A 21,431-nucleotide genomic window follows, 5' to 3' on the forward strand; every position below is an offset into this window, starting at 1 on the left:
GAGTTGTTTTTGTTTTCTGTTTAGGTTTTTAACTTTTAAAATAAAAAAAACATAGAAAACAACTGTTTCCATAATTATTCTACAAAACAGTTTTAAGAACAAAAAAATCAAAACACAGTCAAACAGACCCTATCTAATTATTTTTGTTTTCTGATTTGGTTTTTACTATTCTACAAAATAATTTTAAGAAAAAAAAAAAATCAAAACATTCCGGGGCATGATTGTAATTAGGTGGTTGACAGTAGAACCGATATTCGGCGAAGATGCGGCAGAGATGCCCAAACCGCGAAAGGCAATAATAAATAAATGGCATTTTCATTTGATATTCGTTTGGTAAAGTAGAATAGAAGCTCAACCACGAACGAACCCCCAAACCCTTCTTCCAGAAATTTCATGTCCATCTTGCCCTCACAAACCCAAGCTGCATCATCATCCTCATCTTCTGCGCCATCTACAAACCCTAATCCCCAAAATGGAATTCGAAACGTTAACAATCCCCTTCCTTCATCACTCTCCTCTCTTTCCCCACAACTCAACATCGCTTTCGGATCTCTTCAGATCTCCGATAATCCAGGTCTGCACAGTTTCGTCTTTCGATTCATGATCACGTTTGCTTGGTCAAATCAGAATAAGAGGAAAAAATTGAACATAATTTTTTAATTTTTTTTTTCAAATTCCTACTGGTTGCTCTAATTTCCCTCTGAAAATGTTCTATTTTATGGATATTGAATTCTGTATAGTGATTAATTATTGGGAGTTATTGAGTTGGAAGAGTATGGTTTTGAGTTTGTGTTGAATGATTTTCTTTGTTTGGCGCTGTTTGCTCAATTGATTCATTTTTGAATTTAGGTTCATCGACTCCAGCTGCTGAAGATTCTGGTGGACCGTCCGAAAAGGTATTGATTTTTTTTGTAGAGGGCCGGAATATTTATTTGATCGTTTATTTATTATTTTGTATTGGTTACAGCATCTATGTCTAATTTGAAATAGGACTGTGCCTCAAATGTCCATTTTAAAGGAACATATCTGTCTTCAAGTTGAAATATGTGACTTGGACTTAGTTTCTGGAAGTTTAAGTTGTGTGTATCTGTAGGTTACTTTTGTTCTGTTTTGCTTTTAGGTGACAGAATTAGGGTCTCCAAGTGGTATGAAGGCTACATCTCACCAAAACTCTAGAACACATTCTAGGAGTTACTCGGGAAGACAGACAATTGGATCATCCCAGTCAGTGGGAAATACAACAGGAACAGCTTCTTCTCATAGAAATCTACAGATTCCTGGGTCTGTAAATTCTCAAGGAAGCACCCCTTCAGCGGGAAGAAAATCTCAGGCAGTGAATGGCAATTACTTGCTGAATTTTCATTATGATCCAATATCCCGCTCTCAATCAAGGGGTGCTCCTCCTCCCCCTCCAGCAAGAAGGCAGCGGAAGAGAAAACCATACAACAAAGATTTGTTTTTGCAGGCAAATTACAAATTCGTGGTGTTAGATTCAGGAAATTATTCACCTGAGTCAATGGATCCAGATAAAATGTTGCAGTGGGAAGATATTATATGTGTGACATATTCAACCCCCTTTCCAGTTCAGTGTCCAATTTGTTTGGAAAATCCCGTGTGTCCACAAATAACCTCATGTGGACATATTTTCTGTTTCCCATGTATTCTACAATACTTATTACTGGGTGAAGAAGATCACAAAGGTGATTGCTGGAAAAGGTGTCCTTTATGCTTTGTGATGATATCTGCCAAGGATTTATATACAGTACACATCACTAATGTCAAACAGTATCAAGTAGGAGATAATGTTGAGTTCACCTTTTTAACGCGAAAAAAGGATTCATTTACTCTGTCACATAAAAATAAACAAGAAACAGATATCAGACCATGTGGCAATGGAGATTTATGTGATCCCTTTTCTAAGTTCACACTCACTTCAGATGTAGATCTCTCAGTGAGACATGCAATATCAGATCTAGATGGTTGGCTGGCCAGGGCTGATTCAGGTCTTGTTGATGACTTGGAGAAGCTTCCTTATGTTTGTGCTGCAATGCAACAATTAAAACAGAGGAAGAAGTATTGGAATGAACACAGGGCTTGTGATGGAGAAAAATCTTCTAGGCTTATTGATTATGGACATCAGATACCATCAATAGGTGAAAATTCTATGGATATTGATGATGGAAACTGTTTGAATGGATCAAGAACTTCCTCTATGGGTTTCCATGACCAAAGTAAGGTTACAATAATGGATAATTCAATTGTTGGAGCTGTTCCGGATCAGACTTTGGATGTGGAGAAAGTATTAGAAGAGCAGGAAATGAATTTATCTTCTTCGTATGAGGAGAAAAAAGATATTCAAAGGCATTCAAGTGGCGTTGGAGATGTGAAGGAAAGTGATTCGTACAATTTCTACCAGGTAGCTGATGACACAAATGGTTTTTGTTTGTTTTCTGTATGCTGTGTTTCTTTCTTCTATTTCTCTAATTGAATAGAACAAATGTATCATCATATGAATTGTAAACTGATTATTCTTGTTTAGGATTATGTGGATCAATTTGACCTCATGTAAATATGTAAGATATGTTCAGACAACTTTGTGTTTTGCCTGCTGTTGGCTTGGCTTAGGATAAATTAGGACTATAGGGGTTTGAAAAGTTGGAAGGAGGCTTTAATTATATTAGTGCTTTACCCTATAAGGCTATATTTGGAAGGTTTAGAGAGGATGGGATGGACTGGAAAGGCGTGAGATAAAATGGAAAGGAGATGAATGGAATGGAAATGAATTTTGCTACTGTGTTTGGATGATTAATAAGAGAAGAGAGAGATGCAAGGGAGAGATGTAAGGGTTATGTCTTATGTGTTAAATGTCAATATGACCCTTGTGAACATTTTTCAAGTAGTTCAATTTATGGGTGAAATAGAAATGACAAATTTTTAAATAAAAGAAAATCTATCACCCCTCATTATCCCCCCAATTTGGAGGGGAGCACAAAGTGAGATTTTTTAGGGGGAGTGCTTCCATTTACACGCCCCCATAAAAAAATTTAATACTTCCAAACAAGTTGGAATTGTTCCCATTCCACTCACCTCATTACCCATCCCCCTAACAAACTCTAGGGAAAGTCAAAGAGTATCTAGGTTGCAGCTTGTTGCTCTGTTAGGAACCCAGAAATGGGTTGAGCTTTCAGAGAGAGAGAGAGAGAGAGAGAGAGAGTTGAGAAAAAAAGATAAAGGTAAGGAAGAAGAATAGTTTGGTAGTGTTTATTGAATTAAAACAAGGAACCTAAGGAGGGAATTCTCCTTCCTAGGGTTTCGGCTTCACAAAGGATTGCCCCTTTCATAACAGAGCCTTTGCACAGTCCTCATCTAAATTCCTTAATGTCTCCCTCCTACCTTGCTCCTGCTATTTAAGCCCAAGCCCCTGTGCCTAGGTACCTATCCCCTTGATAGATTCTAACTGTAACTAAGTAAACTGTAAACAAACATACAAACATCGAACTAACTCTGACCCTGTTCCCATTTACTCTTCTGGATCTTATCATATTGACTGCAATAAATGCAGATTCATAGATTCAGTATGGAGAAGACAGAAAATGTGTCTTTATGGTTCTAAAATATGAAACAGTTAAGCAGATGAATTGAGGCTTTAGGTTTTAGAGTACAGTATAATGTGTTACTTCTAATTTGTGTTTTAAAGGGAACATAAAGTGTGGGATCCCAGAATCTGTCTCTCAATAACTTTAGCTATTCTTTCAAATGAGTTTCATATGGTAGATGTTTACACCATTCTTCTAACATAAAGCTGGAGCCTAAAACTAAGAAACCAAAGTATATGGGAAAATTTCAGATTAAACTGAGGAATTGAGAGATAACTACAACACCTGTCATGTAATCAGTTTCTATCTGTCTTGAGTCTTGGTGTGCAATAATAGCATAGCTCTGACAATCTATTTGGATAGCATGAACTTTCTTAGTTAACCTTCTGCATTAGATTGTAAATCAAGTCATATAAAATACTGACAACCTTTCTTGAAAAAAGAAAGTTCAATGAAAAATAAAGGCTCTGAAGATCTTTAAGCCGTGCTAACCTGCTTTTGACAGTTACTCTTTCTGTATTCAATGTTGGTCTAGCATCTGCTCCCTTCCCTTGTTAATTGATATTCTTGTACCTGGTCATTGTTTCTAACAATATCATTATGGGGAGAATTTCCTAATTGTCAAAATTTTGTTGAGGCTGTATCCAAATAGAATCTCTACACTTTGACTACTGTTTCCTGCATGATCTCCTAGTTATTCACAAAATTTTTAATTGCAAGTGGAAAATATGAGCATTTTGATACTACCTTTATGCATAAGTGGTTTTGATATTTTTCATTGCATTCTAAAGATTTGTTATGTCTTACTATGGTTGACTGGTTTACTTGGAGTGCTGGTTGTATTAGATGATGCTGATATAAGCCTGGCTTGCTTGTCCTTGCTAGCAACATGTAGGTTTTGAACTTTAGTTATCCATTGATGTCAAATCATTTATACCCATCCTGAACCCCTTTACCACTTAGACCCCCACAATTGTTATGTGAAATTGCTGCTATTAGTTTCGTTTAGCTATGTCTGAATGCTTTATGCTTAAAAGATTTCTTTCTATTTCCCCTTTAGTGGTGACATTTGGTTGTTACCATGCTCATGTCTATTGCAGGCCGCTGATGGTCAGCATCTAATTCTACATACTCTGAACATGAAGTGTTTACTTCACCATTATGGGGGCTATGATATGCTTCCCCACAGGTTTGGGCAAAATCAAATTATATTTCTCCTATGTGCTTAGAGAGTAAATGGAAACATGTGTGTTGGTTTGTGTGCTTAAGGTCAAATGGTTTTGGTATAATGTGGGACTTTATCATTTATTGGCTATAAATTGAATTGTCATGTCTCAACTTTGGTTTATAAACATACGTGCGCCATTCATCAGTGCCTTTTAATCCCGTAAGTATTATGTACATACAAAATTAGATCTGCTCGTGCAAAAGAAGACGAATGTCACACAAAGTCACAAATTAGAAAGATTTCACCATATATGCTATTCTTGCTAATCAATATCTCATAACATATAGCATTGATTTCAGAATAGAATTAAACCTCAATGATGGTATTCAAATTAAATTAAGTTTGGTTAGTAATTTCTGCTCAACAGAAACACATTCAATGATAGGATCAGCGGAAAGCATCTTCTATGAGAAGTTGCAAACGATAACACTAAGCCTTAACCCACTAGGTTTGTTAGATACATGGACTAATTGCTATTGGGTTCTATCATAGAGCAAATTTTCGTTAAATGTTGCACAAATTTGTATTTATTTCATCTGAAATGTTATTAGTGATAATACTTATCTTTCTTTTCAAGTATATAGATTTGAGAATACGAGTTGATGTTGTTTTGCATATCTGTGTGTTACTTATGGCTGGTGTCCTGAATGAACATCTTCTGTTGGGAGGAGCATTAGTGAGTATTAAACACTTTTTGACCAGAGTCTACTGATTGCAGAATAAGTGGAAAGATTCTGCAATTGGAGACAGTTACTCAGTCTGAGGCTGTGAGGAGGCGGTATCGTTTCCTAAGTCATTTTCCGTTGACCACAACATTTCAGGTGCCTTTTAAAAGAAAGTCGTTTTAGTTCCTAGATATTTTGTTATGATTTATATTAGATGTTTGCTACTTTTTCAGCTTTGTGAAATTGATTTGGGTGAGATGTTGCCACCTGAAGCACTGGCCCCATTTATGGATGAAATAAAGAAGCGTGCAAATCAGAGGAAGCAAATAGCAAAGAAGGTACCGATGTAGCCCAGCATTTTATATATATATATATAGATTTCGAGGAGGTTAACAAGATTTTGAGTGTCCCTTGACTCACTTCATACACCCTTTAATGCTTGTATAAAAGGATGTGATCTAATTATTGAGTGCAATCTCTTCCCAGAAAACTGCTTTTATCAATTTTTTCTTTATATTATTTGTCTCCCTCCTCTTTGCAAGCCTTTTTGTCTGGCGTGCAAGTAGGGTGAATTGCGTGTTAAGGAAATCTTCTCGGGTTGGGCAAGGCTAGGCTTTAGGTTTGGGAAAACATTTTTTTTCTGTTCTGGGTTTTCTGAACCTGGGCCCAAATATTGTTAGATTACAGTTGAACCTGGATTCTGTAACTTATGCTATGGTACTAAAACAGGGCCCCATACCCATATAATTGCTAGTCAGCTCTGTTGTGCTGTTTGTGGTCTGCACTTGGTATTGATTCTGCTGTGTTATCAAATGCCTTCTATTCACATTTCGATTACTTTTTTTATTTTTTTGGTTTTGGCATGTACTTTCCCATGTCTCTGGAATTATGCTGTATTCTTATTTCTAGGAACGGAAGGAAAAAATAAAGGCTGAAGCTACTTCTACTTATTCTCTTCCAATACCAACAAGTTATCAACTTACTTCTCGTGATGATCCTCCCACTTTCTCCATGGATGACTTTGAAGGTAATCTGCTTTCTGGATTTTGGAGGAAGGAATGTGTGGTCACGTGACTAAAAGTCTTACTATCATAGAAATAGTATGTTGTGTGTGAGAAAATGAATGAATTATGTGAGCTGTAGCTGTTGAGTGTCATACATCAACATAATTTCCATTATTGCACTTGGGCCTTATCTCTAATTAAGCCGCATCTTCCTCAGTAGTTCAACTTTTTTGGTATTACAGTTAATCATGTGTTATGGTGTATATAATCTTTGTATTTGCGTTTTGTTCAGCTCTGGGAAATTCAGCTATGTCATCAAGTCCTCCAGTGGTGGGGGAGAGAAAATTGTTCTCAAATGTTACGAGGCTTGGTTTTGCTGCTGGTCATGATTCTCCATCCTTACAAATTCAAGAAAGTAGCAATACAACCACTGATTCTTCTGGAACAACAGGTATTAAGTGATTATGCAATTTTGATATTTTCTGCTTGCCTAAATAAGTTATGCCTCAACAGAAAATCAAGCTGCTGCAAGTGCCTGAACATGTTTTCTGTTCTGAACTGTTGTGGATCCTTTAGGTTTGAGAAATGGGGAGACATCGTCATATTCCAATGTTATATCAAGAACAGAATCTAATATAAGCTTGAATGCACCAAAGACAAATGACTTGGGGAAGAAGGGAAAGAAACAAAATCGAGTTCTGCTGTCAACAGCTGGTGGCAGGCGTTATTGATTACTTGGTCGCTGACTCTAGATTATATATGTTAGACGACTCTCAACCTCATCGCAGCTAGTCCCAAGCCAAATTGGCAATTCACGCCTCCTTGGAAGATGATTTCAGTGTCGAGTTATGAATCGTTCTATGGATTACATGTATTTTATGCGCGTCTAACTACTTGTAGATAGGTAGACATGTGGGGAGAGAATAAATGTTTTCATCAATACAAAGTTATGCCAGTTAAAGTTTAGTTGCATGTTTCCGTGGGTCTCTAGAATTATGTGCTGTCTCAAGTTAGAAAGCAGCGCATTTAATACGAGCACCTCTTTTACAAGACGTTTTGTTTGTTTGATATGGATCCGTGTGCATTATAATTGTGTTAATTGTAAATCCTGGACATATTGTTTATCGAACAATGAATAACACAATTGTTTTTTGTGATTTAGTCACTTGTGCTTTACTATTTTATTTGTATCATTTTTAAATATATATCAAATGCACACGAAACTTGTTTTAATGATAATTTGATGTGCGAAAAATGAGTTTCTTGAAATAGTTACGAGGTTGATCACCTATACGTGCAATTGGTTCTCTGAGTAGACTTTACATATGTGATCGGCGGTAGTACCAAGGCATAGAAGATGCTGATCTAATATTTTCATAATCTTTTCTCCTGTGGATATACGAGATGAGTGTATATATAGTACTTCAACATCAGGAGTATTTTCTATGAATTGCAAACCACTAACTGCGTAATAATTCATATAAAGGCACTCTACATTTTCCCTCGTCAACCTAAAAGTTAGATCACATCCAAACAACTGTGTATGAGATTCATCAACTCCCCATTGCCTCTTGTCCCAATTTACAAGCCAATTCAACATATAGTGGAAGATTTCAGCATAAGCCACAGGTTTATTATGTAAGACTGGCTTATATAAATTTCGGGGGTGATTATTATGTATATAGTAGTAATAATTAAAAAAATTAAAAATAATTCTCATAACTAAAGATTTGGATGGCCTTGAAGGAGAGCGATCACCCATCCTAGTCCGCTCGCTTCACTAGTACTTTCAACTAACTAATTTATTACTTAGGTTATGAGCAGAGGCGGATTCAGGTACATGAGAAGGGAGATAAGTGCCCACTCTTGAAATATGATGTGAAAATACAAAAATATCCTTATCTTAAAATTTAAGTTTTTTCAATTTAATTTTGGGGTAAGATATTATAACAACCAATTAGGGTTACTACCAATCAATTTCACCGTTAGATCGATTATATTGATCCAACGGTTATATTTATTTTCATCTTTGTATGGTTATGATTCCTCATATTTAATACGTTATATTTATTTTCTCCTTTGTATGATTATGATTTTCCATATTTAATGCTTTTACATTAAATATGGGGATCATAACCATACAAAGATGAAAATAAATATAATCGTTAGATCAACATAATCGATCTAACGGTAAAATTGATTGGTAGTAACCCTAGTTGGTTGTTATGATATCTACCCCTTTAATTTCCCTCTTTCTATTTTATTTTCCCGTAAGTTTTTTTCTCCTCTACTTCATTATCCAAACCTAACAGCAAAGAGCTCTATTCCAGACCCATTATTTGCATCTACATATTGATTCATCTCTTCTCAAATCTCAATCTCCGTTATTGGAAGTTGGAACATTTGTTTCTTCCTCCATCATCGGTCCAGTTGAGTCGCAATCCGTCCAGGTCTAGATCTAAACCAGACTCAGCCAGCCGGCAGCTGATCGCAAGTCGCGTTCCAGACCAGACCTAGATCTATATGTACTTGAACTTATTGAGTGTCCACCCTTCGTTAATTTTCTGGATCCGCCACTGGTTATGAGTGCTTTAGTAATACTCTAACTTTTTGCTAGAAATTTCAATAAAAAAAAGTAAATCTCGGTAAACAAAATCCTTTTATAAAGTTCATTTATAATTATGTGAATTTAAGAATTTTATTTATTTATTTATTAATCAATTCATATCAGATTAAAGAAATGTAAATTCCATCACTTTTAATAAGATTTGTTAAATGATTTATTTTTAAAAAAGTTTAAATTATATATATATATATATATGAGGAGGGATATTCTTACTATCAAAATTTTTTACTACCAATTTACTATCTATCTAATCACCATTGGATCAACATTTTCTCTTTTTTCAAAAACTTTGTAGCATTCTCTCTCTTTGATTCAATGATGATTAGATAGGTAGTAAGTTAGTAGTAGAAAATTTTGGTAGTAAGAATATCCTCCCTATATATATATATATATATATATATATATATATATATATATATATATATATATATATATATATATGTATGTATATATAGAGAGAGAGAGAGAGGGGTATGATCATTTGACACCGGTGTCAAATTTGAAGTTTGACACCTCATCTGAGAGTCGTTAGATAAAAAAAGATCAATGGTATCACATGCTTACAAATTAGAGTCGTTGATCTTTTTTGATCTAATGGCTCTTAGATGAGGTGTCAAACTTCAAATTTGATACCGGTGTCAATTGATCCTACCTCATATATATATATATATATATATATATATATATATATATATATATATATGTGTGTGTGTGTGTGTGTGTGGGAATGATGCATTTACAAATTACACAAATCTGACCGGTCATACACTCTTGATTGAAGTATGACCGGTCAAACATAGTATAGTTTGTAAAAATTTGTAAACAAAAAATTTGTAAATATAATCTTCATCATATATATATATATATATATATATATATATATATATATATATATATATATTTGGAGGTAAAGATAAATAAATAATTTTTGATTTATCTACTCAAGTTGATTAAGGAAGACTGCTTGATTATCATGAGTGAGCCTAACATATCGTCTTGTGAGTGTAAGGTTCATATATATATTTTTTAATATATATAAGGTTCATATTTTAAATTGATTAGAAGATTTATAAGATATTAATCTAAAGTTGATAAATTATATCTACATTAATGTATCATAATAATAATTTGTACTTGCCTGCTTATTTGATATTAAGGTTAAGTTCAGCTCGATGATGACTAGAGTTTGGGTCATGACAATACCCACGCTGCATTAACACAATGAGAGTGGCGTATTTATTAAGATTCCGACACTTAAATTAAGATGAATAATGTAATTAGGTTAGAAAATACAAGTGTGAAGAATCGAAGAAGAATAATATATTCGAGGTCATGAAATTATATAATGTGGTCTTAGATATTGGCTGATATATAAAAATAGGGATTTCGAAATGTCATGTAACAGGAATCTATTTCATTTTCCTGCACAAACAACATTGGTGGGTTCCATTATTTTTAAAAAAAATCAAAAATCAAAATATTTGTTACAAAGTTTTCGATGTCTCTATAACATGATCCAATGAATTTGCTGTAACATAACAATTACAAATCCTATAAAAATAATCGCAAGCTTCAGGAGGGATTATAAGAGTTTGGGACCGAGGATGTTGGGCAAGTGATAAACAAGAAAGTAGACCCACATGAGACATCACCCATATAGATTACCAATCACTATGTGCCTCTTAACTCCTTAATGTCCCACTATTTTCATGTAATTTAATTAAAAGTATACATTTACACGTTGAGATCTATAAGCCCACTATGTTCCCTTTAGATATAAGAGTCACTATATGGGTTGTACTTCTAGCACAGTAGAGATCAAACTAGGAAGCATTATTCCAAGTATGGGGGGTATGTGTATGTGTGTGACTCAAGGATTACGGGCAGAGTAACGATAGATAAGATGTCCCTCTTTATTTAAGAAGGGAGGTATTTATAGAGAGATACGATATATACTCTGTGTGGGTTGGTGAGAGGGGGTCAACCTTCCTTAAGATCTGCTAGGGGTGGCTGGCACTGCTATGATAGCAGTGATACAGACCCTGCATCGGCGATGTCAGCGTGTAACGCTGGGGGGTTACTATTTATGGTGTCTGGGGCGATCTCCCAGAGGATTGGAATCTCAAGGTGAGACATTTTGGTGTCTCACTTAGGAGGCGCTGTCGCCTTGAGGGCAGGACGTATGGAGAGTTGGTAATGTCAGATTGGTAGAGTTGACATGAAAGAAGGGAAAAGGCTTGGACTTAGATCATTGGGCTGTATAGAATTGGGTCATCCAGAACAACAATAATTACTTTGATCTGTATATGATATATCTATATCTATTTTCTTTCATACGTATAAAAACATAATTGCAAAAAAATTGACACTCACACACCGAGAATCTCACTTATAGATGAAAGACCTGTATTTGACTTTCTTTTCCATATTCTCAACTGAAAAATTTAGCCACCACATTCCTTTTTAAAAAAAAAAAAGCAAAAAATTTAATTTTATTATTACACCAAATACAGCCTGTAACAGCGTAATACGTCGTTGCGCTTCGATTTCCATCTCAAAAGCAAAGTCAAGTCTAGTATCATCGTGAAAAACGCGGTCGTTTCACAGAACTGAAGGTGTTCAGTGCTACGTTGCACTTGATTTAAATCTTTCATGGCATTCTAGATTAGATTCTTTCACTTTGTGTGCGAAGCGATACCAATGAGACAGCACAAGCTAGTATCATCGTCTCTTAGCAACAATAACCGGCGACCCACGATTCTTTATCTGGTGTGTGCCGCTGCATTGTTCTCCCTCCTCCTCTTCGCTATCCAATCCTCTTTCTTCGCAGGTAAATCATAATATCCATATCCCTAATCATTCAAATTCGAATTCAAATTCCGTTCCAAATGTTTCCTCAATTTTTCCATCAAATTTCAGGCTCTCTCTATTCAGATCGCGATTCAGACGCAATTCGTCTCTTGTCTCACTTTCAGTCCAGTGTTCAGCAATGCGTGGTAATTTGATTCACTGATTTGTATTGGATCTGAAATTCACTCTTCCATTCTGCATGATAATAATACGATTATTTATCTTACCATTTGTGATATTTGTGATTGTGCATTCTGTCAAATTGATTAATGTTACTGAATTAGCTTTGTCCCCAATTTTTTTTATTTTTTTTTGTTAAAAAAAAAATTGAGCGGAGAAAAGCTATTAAAATTTAAAATCGTGGAGAGTAAAATTTTTCTTTGTTTTTATTTATTTATTTATTATTTTATTACTATATATAATATGTATATATTACTTTTCCTTATGTATTATTTATTATTTTATTTTATTTCTGAATCTGTTCTTCTTGCTTTTATATGGCTTCATTTGCACCTAAAAGATTTAGAGAAAAGCTGAAAAAATCTGAAGGAAAAGGGAAAGGAAAGCTTCAGAACTGTAACTATATTATTGCTTGCTAACAGATATGAACTTCAGATCTGATATATATAGGAAGATGAATACAATGCTTGATCTACAAGCTTTCAGCTATATAATCAGAGAATCTGTTACGTACAGTTGTAACTGATACAACAGAACTAAACTAAGTATACAATGTGTCACATCACCATTGATAATAAACCCGACTAACTATCAGATTATGCTTTACTCTAATAGCACCCTAACTAGTTTGGAATAAAGGTGATGTATAAGTTGTTAAAAAATTTGAATTAGTTAGTAGACTGAAGATATGTACTGAGCTTGGGATTGAACACAGGCTAACAGGGGGCTTGGACTCACTGCACATATTGTTGACCACTGCAAATTGATCCTTAAGTTCCCTGAAGGCACCAACAGCACATGGGTATGTCTTTCTGTCTCCTGACCCATTTTCTTTGATTCAATTTCCATTAATAGCCAAATCCTGATTTATTTATTTGTTAACGTTTCAAAAATTGCAGTACAATGAACAGTTTAAAATCTTTGAACCTTTGGAGTACAAGTATGATGTATGTGAAGCAATCCTATTGTGGGAACAGGTTGATTGCCACCCTCTTTACCCGCACTTAAGTCAAATTTTCAGGATGAATCTGTCCTAAATACTGATATGTTGAGATGTTGCAGTACCGTAACATGACTACAGTGTTGACCAGAGAGTATCTTGATACGCGTCCTGATGGTTGGTTAGATTATGCTGCAAAAAGGATAGCACAATTGTATGTATCTCCAAAACCTTACTTCTACTGTTTGTTCATGTCGATAGTGATATAGTTGTATTCTGCTTGTTTGCAATTAGCATCTTATTATGAAGCAAGTTTAATTACACTTTTTCTTCTTGTAGGGGAGCTAAGAAGTGTTATAATAGGACTCTTTGTGAAGAGAACCTCAATATATTATTGCCTGCAAAACCCCCCTTTCATCCACGGCAGTTTCGTACGTGTGCTGTTGTTGGAAATTCTGGAGACCTTCTGAAGACAGAATTTGGGAAAGAAATTGATAGTCACGATGCTGTTTTTCGAGACAATGAGGCCCCTGTTAATCAGGTAAACCTATTATCTCATACAATTATAAAACTGATATTTTCTGATGGGGCAAATTTTCTCAGTGACTAACTTTTTAGTACTTTCTTTTTCAAAAAAAATTGGCTTTCTATTGACTTGATATCCAGTTACTTTATCCATGCATGGATGAAACTGACCAATCAGCTAATGCAAGATTGCAAGCTCCAACCACTATTTTCTTACTTCTGAACAAGATGCAATAGAGTGATGTAGAGCATAAAGCGCATTGATCTGATCTACTTTAAAAAAAATTTGCCAATACTTATTTTGTCTCTTTATGAATTGTGTAGAAATATGCCAAGTACGTTGGACTTAAGAGGGATTTCCGGCTAGTTGTAAGAGGTGCTGCTCGTAACATGGTCCCTATTCTAAATGGGTCTGGTAAGTTATTATACATCAAAATATTTAAACAAAAGTATCAAACTTTTATTGAAAGCCAGCACTTGAAATTTTGGGTCTCATGTTATATTGAGAATCCATTCAAAATCCTTGTCATTTACAAATTGCTACACTATGAAATGTAGCTTTATTTCTCTGTGCCCTGAATATGTTATACTCATCTTTTGTTACCCAAGGATTTTTTGAGAACTCTACCTTCTGTAGTTTTCTTGCAATATCCTTGACTCATTTTTGTTTTTGTTGACCATTCTAATTATCCTATTCTATTTGAATAGTACTTTTGAATTCCTGGTTTTCATGTCCTACAGCAGCGTTGTAAAATAATATTCTTTTGTCTAAATTCTGCATTATCACAGTCTCTATCTATATTTTTTAAACTGTATACAGCCTTGATGTTATTGTATATCCTACTAATTTTTTTGAATGCTTTGTTATTATCTTATGTTTTCAATTGTCTCTATTAAGTGATTAATTCTTGTATTTATCTGGGAGATGAAAGGAAATATTATAGCTTAAGGATTTGTCTGATCATAATATACATTATTTACGGGATCTGTCTAGGAGTAAGTGGTTAGGTACTAGGCCTCATTTGCACTTTACTAACATGATTATTAGTCCAATTGCAACCCCCCACCACAAAAAAAAAAGAAAAAAAGAAGAGAGTACTAAATTAAGCATCTATGTGATATTACTTGAGCATGACCATTTGCGATGTGCAACCTGCAGTCCAAACCGTGGATTAGCTTCAATGGTTTGAGGAGCATGTGCAAATCACATTATTTATTTATTTTTGGAAAGTCACTCAAAGAAAAATATGGCCTGTTTGTGTTTGTTCCTGGTACACACACTTCTTTTTTAATTAAAGAAAATGGGAAATAATGTGATGCCCTGAATTTGAGTCTCTGGGATCCAATAGGAAAAAGACAGAACAATGCTTAGAGCCAAAATATTTTTGTTTCTCTCTTCCATCAAAATTACAACTTATTGATCTGAGTATCCTGTTCCTGAAAGCTTCACTGAATAATTGGGCTGTTTAAAGTTTCATAATTGATTTTGTCCTTTGTGCAATTTTAGTCTAAAGCCATCTTCCATCAGTACTACTACTACAAGTAAACCAATGCATTGACATGGGTGACACAAATTAATTTCAGACTGACTGGCTTTATAACTCCTGAATAGTGAATACACCCATTTTATGTTCTATAAAATGTCCTCGGTAGCAGAACTTTTGTTGTTACTTCGAATTCTGTGATTGCACTTTCTCTACAAAGGTACCCTTCTTATGTTAATTTGTTTTGTTATTTATTATCACTCACTGTAAGTAGCCATGGAAGGATTTGATCATTTGTGATAAGCATCTCCAATATTTTATATAACCTATTTCTCAATTTCTCTGGACCTTCTTCTGCGTGACCATGTCCTGAGCATCATAGTTCAAGCCTATGGGGTCCAAACTAGTCGGCTACTGGCCTTGCCTAAGCTTGAAAGCCTGACGTGATTTGGGTCTCAGATTCAAAGTCAGTTTTGCTCACATTTTAAAATTACTAAAAAAAAAAAAATAAGTTTCTTGGAACTACAGTCATCAGGGTATGTTTGTCTTTCTTGAGTATTTTCCTGCCAAAGAAAAAGCCACGCGACCATTATACATATAGTTCTCAAAGTTGAAAAGTTGGTGTTAGCTCTTTATTGGGATGGTAGGTGACACATTACAAAATGATCATGTTGTCCCCATTGCAAAAAGTACTTAATTTTTAAAAATTGGATGGTGGGGGATGCAATTTTGTTTTAACCAGTAATTCAGTTTGGCTATACACAATCAACCCTATCTACTTAAATTCATATTTTAAAATTTAGAATTTTCAGATATAGATATTATTTCTTGCTTTTCATGCTTGACCGAATTGGATTTGAAAGACTAGCCTATAAACCCCACAGGATATAAAATATTGAAATTAATATATAAAACAAGTAAAACTAATGGGTAAATTGATTAAAATAATAAAAAAAATTGTTGTTGTGATAATCCTGTAATATATTAGATTCTTTTAATTATGTTGATGAATATTTTAATATATTACCTGGGTAGCTACGCTAACTATCAAGCTCAGATTTATGGGGTCGACTGGTAGATAGTTGCTCAAGACCTGTGAACTAGAAACCTAGAATTTCACTACATAAATTTTTTGTTCCCTTTTATCTGTTGGTAAATTTTTGTTCTTTTTGCAGATGACGAGGTACTCATAATCAAGAGTCTGACACATAGAGAAATCAATGCAGTTATAAAGGTGAGAATCTGTTCTTTGGTAGTTATTTGTTTGATGCTTTTTGGTATATAAACTTGTTACAGGTGGGAGCAAATGGATACTTACTAGAATACGTTTGTCTACCTTCTTGTAAACTACCTTTTATGGCAGACTTTACCAAATCCAGTCTATCTCTTCCAAGGTATTGTACTACGTCGAGGTGCCAAAGGAACTGGAATGAAATCTATTGAGTTGGCGCTCTCCATGTGTGATACTGTTGATATATATGGGTTCACTGTTGATCCAGGATACACTGAATGGTAGGTTTCTCTATTTGGATTTTTATTTGATTATCTATATTCTTGGTCTGTGTTGTGTGCCCTTTTTAGTATATTCTTTGTGTTTGTGTCCTTGAATAGATTCATTCATTGATACTCCAAATCCTTATATATATATATATTGTACTTTTAAGGCTGTGTTGCTGAAGCCAATAAATATTTTAGCTTCCTTTTTATCATTTTTTCTCTTGTAGGACAAGATACTTCTCTGCTCCTAGGAAAGGACACAATCCACTTCAAGGAAGAGCATACTACCAATTTCTAGAATGTCTTGGGGTATTTATATTAACTATAAATTTCCGCATTAAAATGTACTTGTGTATTTTTCTAAATATTTTTGACAGTAGGTGTTATTGTCAGGTAATCAGGATTCATTCCCCCATGAGATCTAAGAGGAGGCAAGACTGGTCAGATGTGCCAAGTAGAGAAATGATAAGCCAAGCACATGCAGCTGCTTTGCGCTTGAAAAGGAGTCAAGCTGATCAGGCTGGTGACTTAGGGCAGTTTGGCAGTTGTAAGGTGTGGGGCAATGTGGACCCTGACAAAAGTGGACCCATCTCTGGATCGCCAGACATGAGTGATGTCAGGAAGAACTCAAATTATAATAAATGGGAAGTCATGCCTTTTGAGAGTTTGAGGAAAGAAGCACAAGATCACTATCACCAGATGCGAGGTGTCTCTCTGTATAAAATGGACGGCAATAAGTTGGATGATCTAGTGTGTGTCAGACATTCCTTAAAATCTGAGGTGTAAATGGTGTTTTTGCTGTCTATTGTTATTCTCTGATCACACCTAACCGTCTTCTAAATGGAATCTGGGATGAAGTTAGCTTCTGAGGGCTTTTGAGACGTATAGCTCCTCAGCCTTTCGTCTGTTCCATCACATATTGCGGCTTTCGGCGCATAAGAAGAATCTCAACTCCATCGAGGGAAAATCAGGGTGTTGAATATGCTTAATTTCATTGAACCAGATGATTTATACTCCAAGGTGATTCATGGTAGGGATCTAGAAACCACAATATAGGGATTCTGACTACAGAAATTTGTTGTGCCTCATTTATCAGGTTTGAAATGAACAGGGCCTATTCAATAGTATGATAGATGTCAATCTTTTAGGATGTATTGATTGGTTGAAGAAGCATTTGCGGAAAATACTTTTCTTTAATGCGATGATCAACAAAGCCTAAAAAGCAGAAAAGTGATTATCAACTGTTTTTGTGAACTGGATGAGTTTTACTGGAATTTGTAGCCAAGCTTTTTTGCTTTATGATTTTCTATTTTGGAAGTCTCATGCTACTGCCTCATCTGTGTTTCTGCGCATGAAACTTTGCACTTATTTTGCTGATCGTACTCATTTTTATTCTGAAGTAGTACTCATCTGGGTTTCTGTTTCTGTCTCATGCTAATGTGATTCCTCTGGTTCGTTCATCTTTGAGCAGCCTCAAGGTAAAAAAGCCCTCTAAATACGTGAGAGATTCCGTACAAAATGTCTAAAAAATTGTTGAATGGATCTACTCTAATAAGTTGATCCCGTTCTACTCAAACATTTAAAATTGGGGAGTACAAGTGTCATTTTTGTATGCGTGTTTTCAGTTTGGTACTGTAACGACTAAAGTATTTGGAAAAATCTTATTTTCCGAATTCGATTCGATCTCATTTTTCTTTTTGAAAAAAAATACTCAATTGGGTGTCATATAGATTGTCTCAAAAAACTATTACATATTGTAATAGTCCGTTTTTGGATTTTTGTAACCACAAAAAACTATTTTGGATTAAGGGGAGGTTATAGTTATTATCTTTTTTTCTTATTATTTTTTACTAGTAAATTTTTAACTATTGATTTTCATCAATCTAATGATTGTAATTTATTGGGTCATATTTATTAATTAATTATTATTTTTTAATAAATTATAACCGTTAGATTAATAGAAATCAATGGTTAAGATTTGGTAGTGAAAGATAATAAAAAAAAAAAGAAGAAAATGAAGTAATAAGTATAATAGTGGATTAAAAAATTACCTTGTCATGATATCCCTCTACAAACTCAATTTTGGAATTCTGTTTCGTTTTCTTCAGCCCAAAAAAAAAAACATAGATCTTACACAGTGGCTTATCAATTATTACTGCTTGCAGTATTCCCCCTCCATTTTTCTCCGTAGGAACAAAGCAGGTAAAAATCAAGATGGAAAAACTGAGCCAGAACTAGGAAAACAAAAAAAGAAAAAAGATCTCAGGTATGGTAGAAAAATCAACCTGGATATTATCATGGTGAGTGAAAAAGTCCAAGAGATTCATAAATATCTTGGGGTGATGTAACCCGCTATAGGAGGATGATCCCCAAAGACAAAAAGGCAACCTTATCCAGTTATCCTGAACTCAAATATCTCAATCCATTATGGACAACCTATCCTATAAATTAGAAGCAACCTTCCTTAAAAACTTAATCCAAGATCAAATTTCACTAGCACCCTTCAAAATGCAGACAGCTTTAACCTTTGCTGCCCCCAACGTTGTGCCTCTGAAACATGCAAAGAGTGTCTCCCATCTTACCAGCTTCCCTACCAAATTGACTGGCTCACGTGCTTCACCTCGTTACCCCCCAATCAAATTTGCAGCCGTTAACCATGACACTTCAATTGTGGATTACAACTCTTCCTTCTCGTAAGTCTTCTCTATTATTACCTTCATTCTAACTTTCAGTTCCAATTTTGTTCAGATTAGTAGAATTTTTTTCTCTCTGTTATTAAAACCAGACCAACTCAACTGAAAATTGGAACAACAATAAGACAATTTCATAGGTGATGTCCTAATCAAAAAAAAAAAAATATATATATATATATATATATATATATATATATATAATGTTGTTATTATTATACTTATTGTATGCTTCTATACATTTATTGAACAACTAACCAGTACTCTAACTCTCGATAATTAATTCGAGTTTAATATTATGGCTTGGATCATTTTACATTATATTCTTAATCTTGATCGTTGATTCTATTTATATCTAACGATCGTGATTTATTATATATTAGCACATCAATAATTGAAATATATTGCCCCTAATATTATCAGTTTTTTTAGTTCACCAAGCTGATAACTTTTTCTAGGTTGTTAAGAGACTTGAAAGTGTTCATTATATTCATAACCTATGTTTGAGTTCTTCTCAGAGTGTTTCCAGCAGAAGCATGCGAAACTATTGGAGGGGAGGCATGTTTAGCAGACGTGTACCCTGAAGTGAAGCCGCAGCCAGAGGCTAGTAATGGCACCACCCCAAGTGTTGCTTCAGAGAACGTTGAGAGAGAGTATCTTCAATACAATGATCCAAAGACGTAAGATCTCACAAAACAGTTTAGTAATTTTATTAACTTCATTGATGAATATGAATTTAGAATTATGGGCATGTTGAGATATATAGTCCCACATTGGTTGTATGTGCAACTAATGTGGAGTTTATAAGGTCTTGGGCACTCCCAACCTTTGAGCTATCTTTTGGAGTGGTGTATCTCAAGGTTCTTTACATGGTATCAGAGCATTATAATCTTATATGGATGTGTTTTTCAGGGTTTTCCGTGCAGAGGCTTGTGATGATCTTGGAGGAATTTTCTGTGAGCAAGAGTATCAGAAGGGTGTCTACTAGAAGAAAGGGAAAACCCTGATCTTTTTGCCATGACTACTACGTTGTCGATGTTAAGTTTACATAGTAATTGTAGTGTTGGTTGTACATAGTATAGAATATGATCTCAGTGTGCATCAAGTTATATGGATGTGTTTTTCAGGGTTTTCCGTGCAGAGGCTTGTGATGATCTTGGAGGAATTTTCTGTGAGCAAGAGTATCAGAAGGGTGTCTACTAGAAGAAAGGGAAAACCCTGATCTTTTTGCCATGACTACTACGTTGTCGATGTTAAGTTTACATAGTAATTGTAGTGTTGGTTGTACATAGTATAGAATATGATCTCAGTGTGCATCAAGTTTCTTTTTCGCTATAAATTTTACAATAATAATGCACAATATATTTGGAAGCTTCTGCCCTCTCTTATTGACTAATTTGAAAATAAAATACGAAGAAAAAGAGCACTTATTTGATGGCGCGCGTCATTTTAATTCTGAAAAGACTTAGTTTGTGGGAGATGATACAAAATAATTAATTAAGTTTTACCCAATATTTTAAGGTTTTGAGTTGAAGAAGTACTTATAATTCGATTCTCACTACCACTTTCAGATGGAATGAAGAAAAACATAAAGTAAATCAAAAAATGAACATGTGCAGTACAAGATAAACAAAAAAGCGGATATGTGTCATATCTATATTTCAAGTCTAAAGGACTCTTGAGTGAGATGATGTTTGTAGAAATACAAAAGATATAAAATAATTAATTAAATTTCACCAATACTTTAAGATTTTGAGTTGAAGTAGTGCTTATTATAATTAACATTCATTCAGTGATTCTTACTAAAAAAAATTAGAATAGATTCTCTCATGTCTTTTATGCTTAGTGCTTCTGTTTTGACTTTTATTTTGTCTCTTAATCTTATGAATTATATAATGGTAACCTCAAGAATTAGCAGATGAAGTTATAAGTCATATTTTTATATGCATTCTTGGCTTCTTCCTACCCAAAGTCAGATGCAGGTTTCCTTAGATTGAATAGAAGCATGGCCTGAAGAAGTTAGCCTCACATACCAGCTTTCCAAGTTTAAATACCAACTTTCCAAGTTTAAATACCAACTTTATTGGATTTTCCATTTTCATGAGCGTTTAAAACATTTAAGATATCTTGTTACAAAAAAAAAAAA

General features: G+C 34.5%; 3 protein-coding genes across 3 annotated transcripts; all 3 read left to right on the forward strand.

The window, feature by feature from the left end:
• The first annotated feature begins 323 nt into the window (after nucleotides 1–323).
• LOC133302753 (uncharacterized) lies at nucleotides 324–7,459 on the forward strand. The gene is made up of 9 exons (XM_061502573.1): nucleotides 324–574; nucleotides 850–896; nucleotides 1,121–2,416; nucleotides 4,697–4,785; nucleotides 5,543–5,645; nucleotides 5,723–5,827; nucleotides 6,399–6,516; nucleotides 6,786–6,944; nucleotides 7,070–7,459. The coding sequence occupies exons 1-9, from the start codon at nucleotides 394–396 to the stop codon at nucleotides 7,222–7,224; spliced, it is 2,253 nt and encodes a 750-aa protein (XP_061358557.1). The 5' UTR covers nucleotides 324–393; the 3' UTR covers nucleotides 7,225–7,459.
• A 4,310-nt stretch (nucleotides 7,460–11,769) lies between these two features.
• Nucleotides 11,770–17,966, forward strand: LOC133302768 (sialyltransferase-like protein 1). Its single transcript, XM_061502591.1, has 11 exons — nucleotides 11,770–11,949; nucleotides 12,039–12,115; nucleotides 12,865–12,951; nucleotides 13,049–13,126; nucleotides 13,212–13,303; nucleotides 13,429–13,630; nucleotides 13,939–14,029; nucleotides 16,274–16,332; nucleotides 16,462–16,610; nucleotides 16,823–16,904; nucleotides 16,989–17,966. Exons 1-11 carry the CDS (start codon nucleotides 11,820–11,822, stop codon nucleotides 17,379–17,381), a joined length of 1,440 nt encoding a protein of 479 aa, XP_061358575.1. The 5' UTR covers nucleotides 11,770–11,819; the 3' UTR covers nucleotides 17,382–17,966.
• A 1,088-nt stretch (nucleotides 17,967–19,054) lies between these two features.
• On the forward strand, nucleotides 19,055–20,659 carry LOC133302777 (light-regulated protein 1, chloroplastic). The gene is made up of 3 exons (XM_061502599.1): nucleotides 19,055–19,288; nucleotides 19,804–19,965; nucleotides 20,198–20,659. Exons 1-3 carry the CDS (start codon nucleotides 19,104–19,106, stop codon nucleotides 20,271–20,273), a joined length of 423 nt encoding a protein of 140 aa, XP_061358583.1. The 5' UTR covers nucleotides 19,055–19,103; the 3' UTR covers nucleotides 20,274–20,659.
• The last annotated feature ends 772 nt before the right edge of the window (nucleotides 20,660–21,431 follow it).

The sequence above is a fragment of the Gastrolobium bilobum genome, unplaced genomic scaffold (genome assembly GCF_033153095.1).
Source record: "Gastrolobium bilobum isolate Gb01-03AN ecotype WA unplaced genomic scaffold, APGP_CSIRO_Gbil_v1 utg2242, whole genome shotgun sequence".
Lineage (NCBI taxonomy): Eukaryota > Viridiplantae > Streptophyta > Magnoliopsida > Fabales > Fabaceae > Gastrolobium > Gastrolobium bilobum.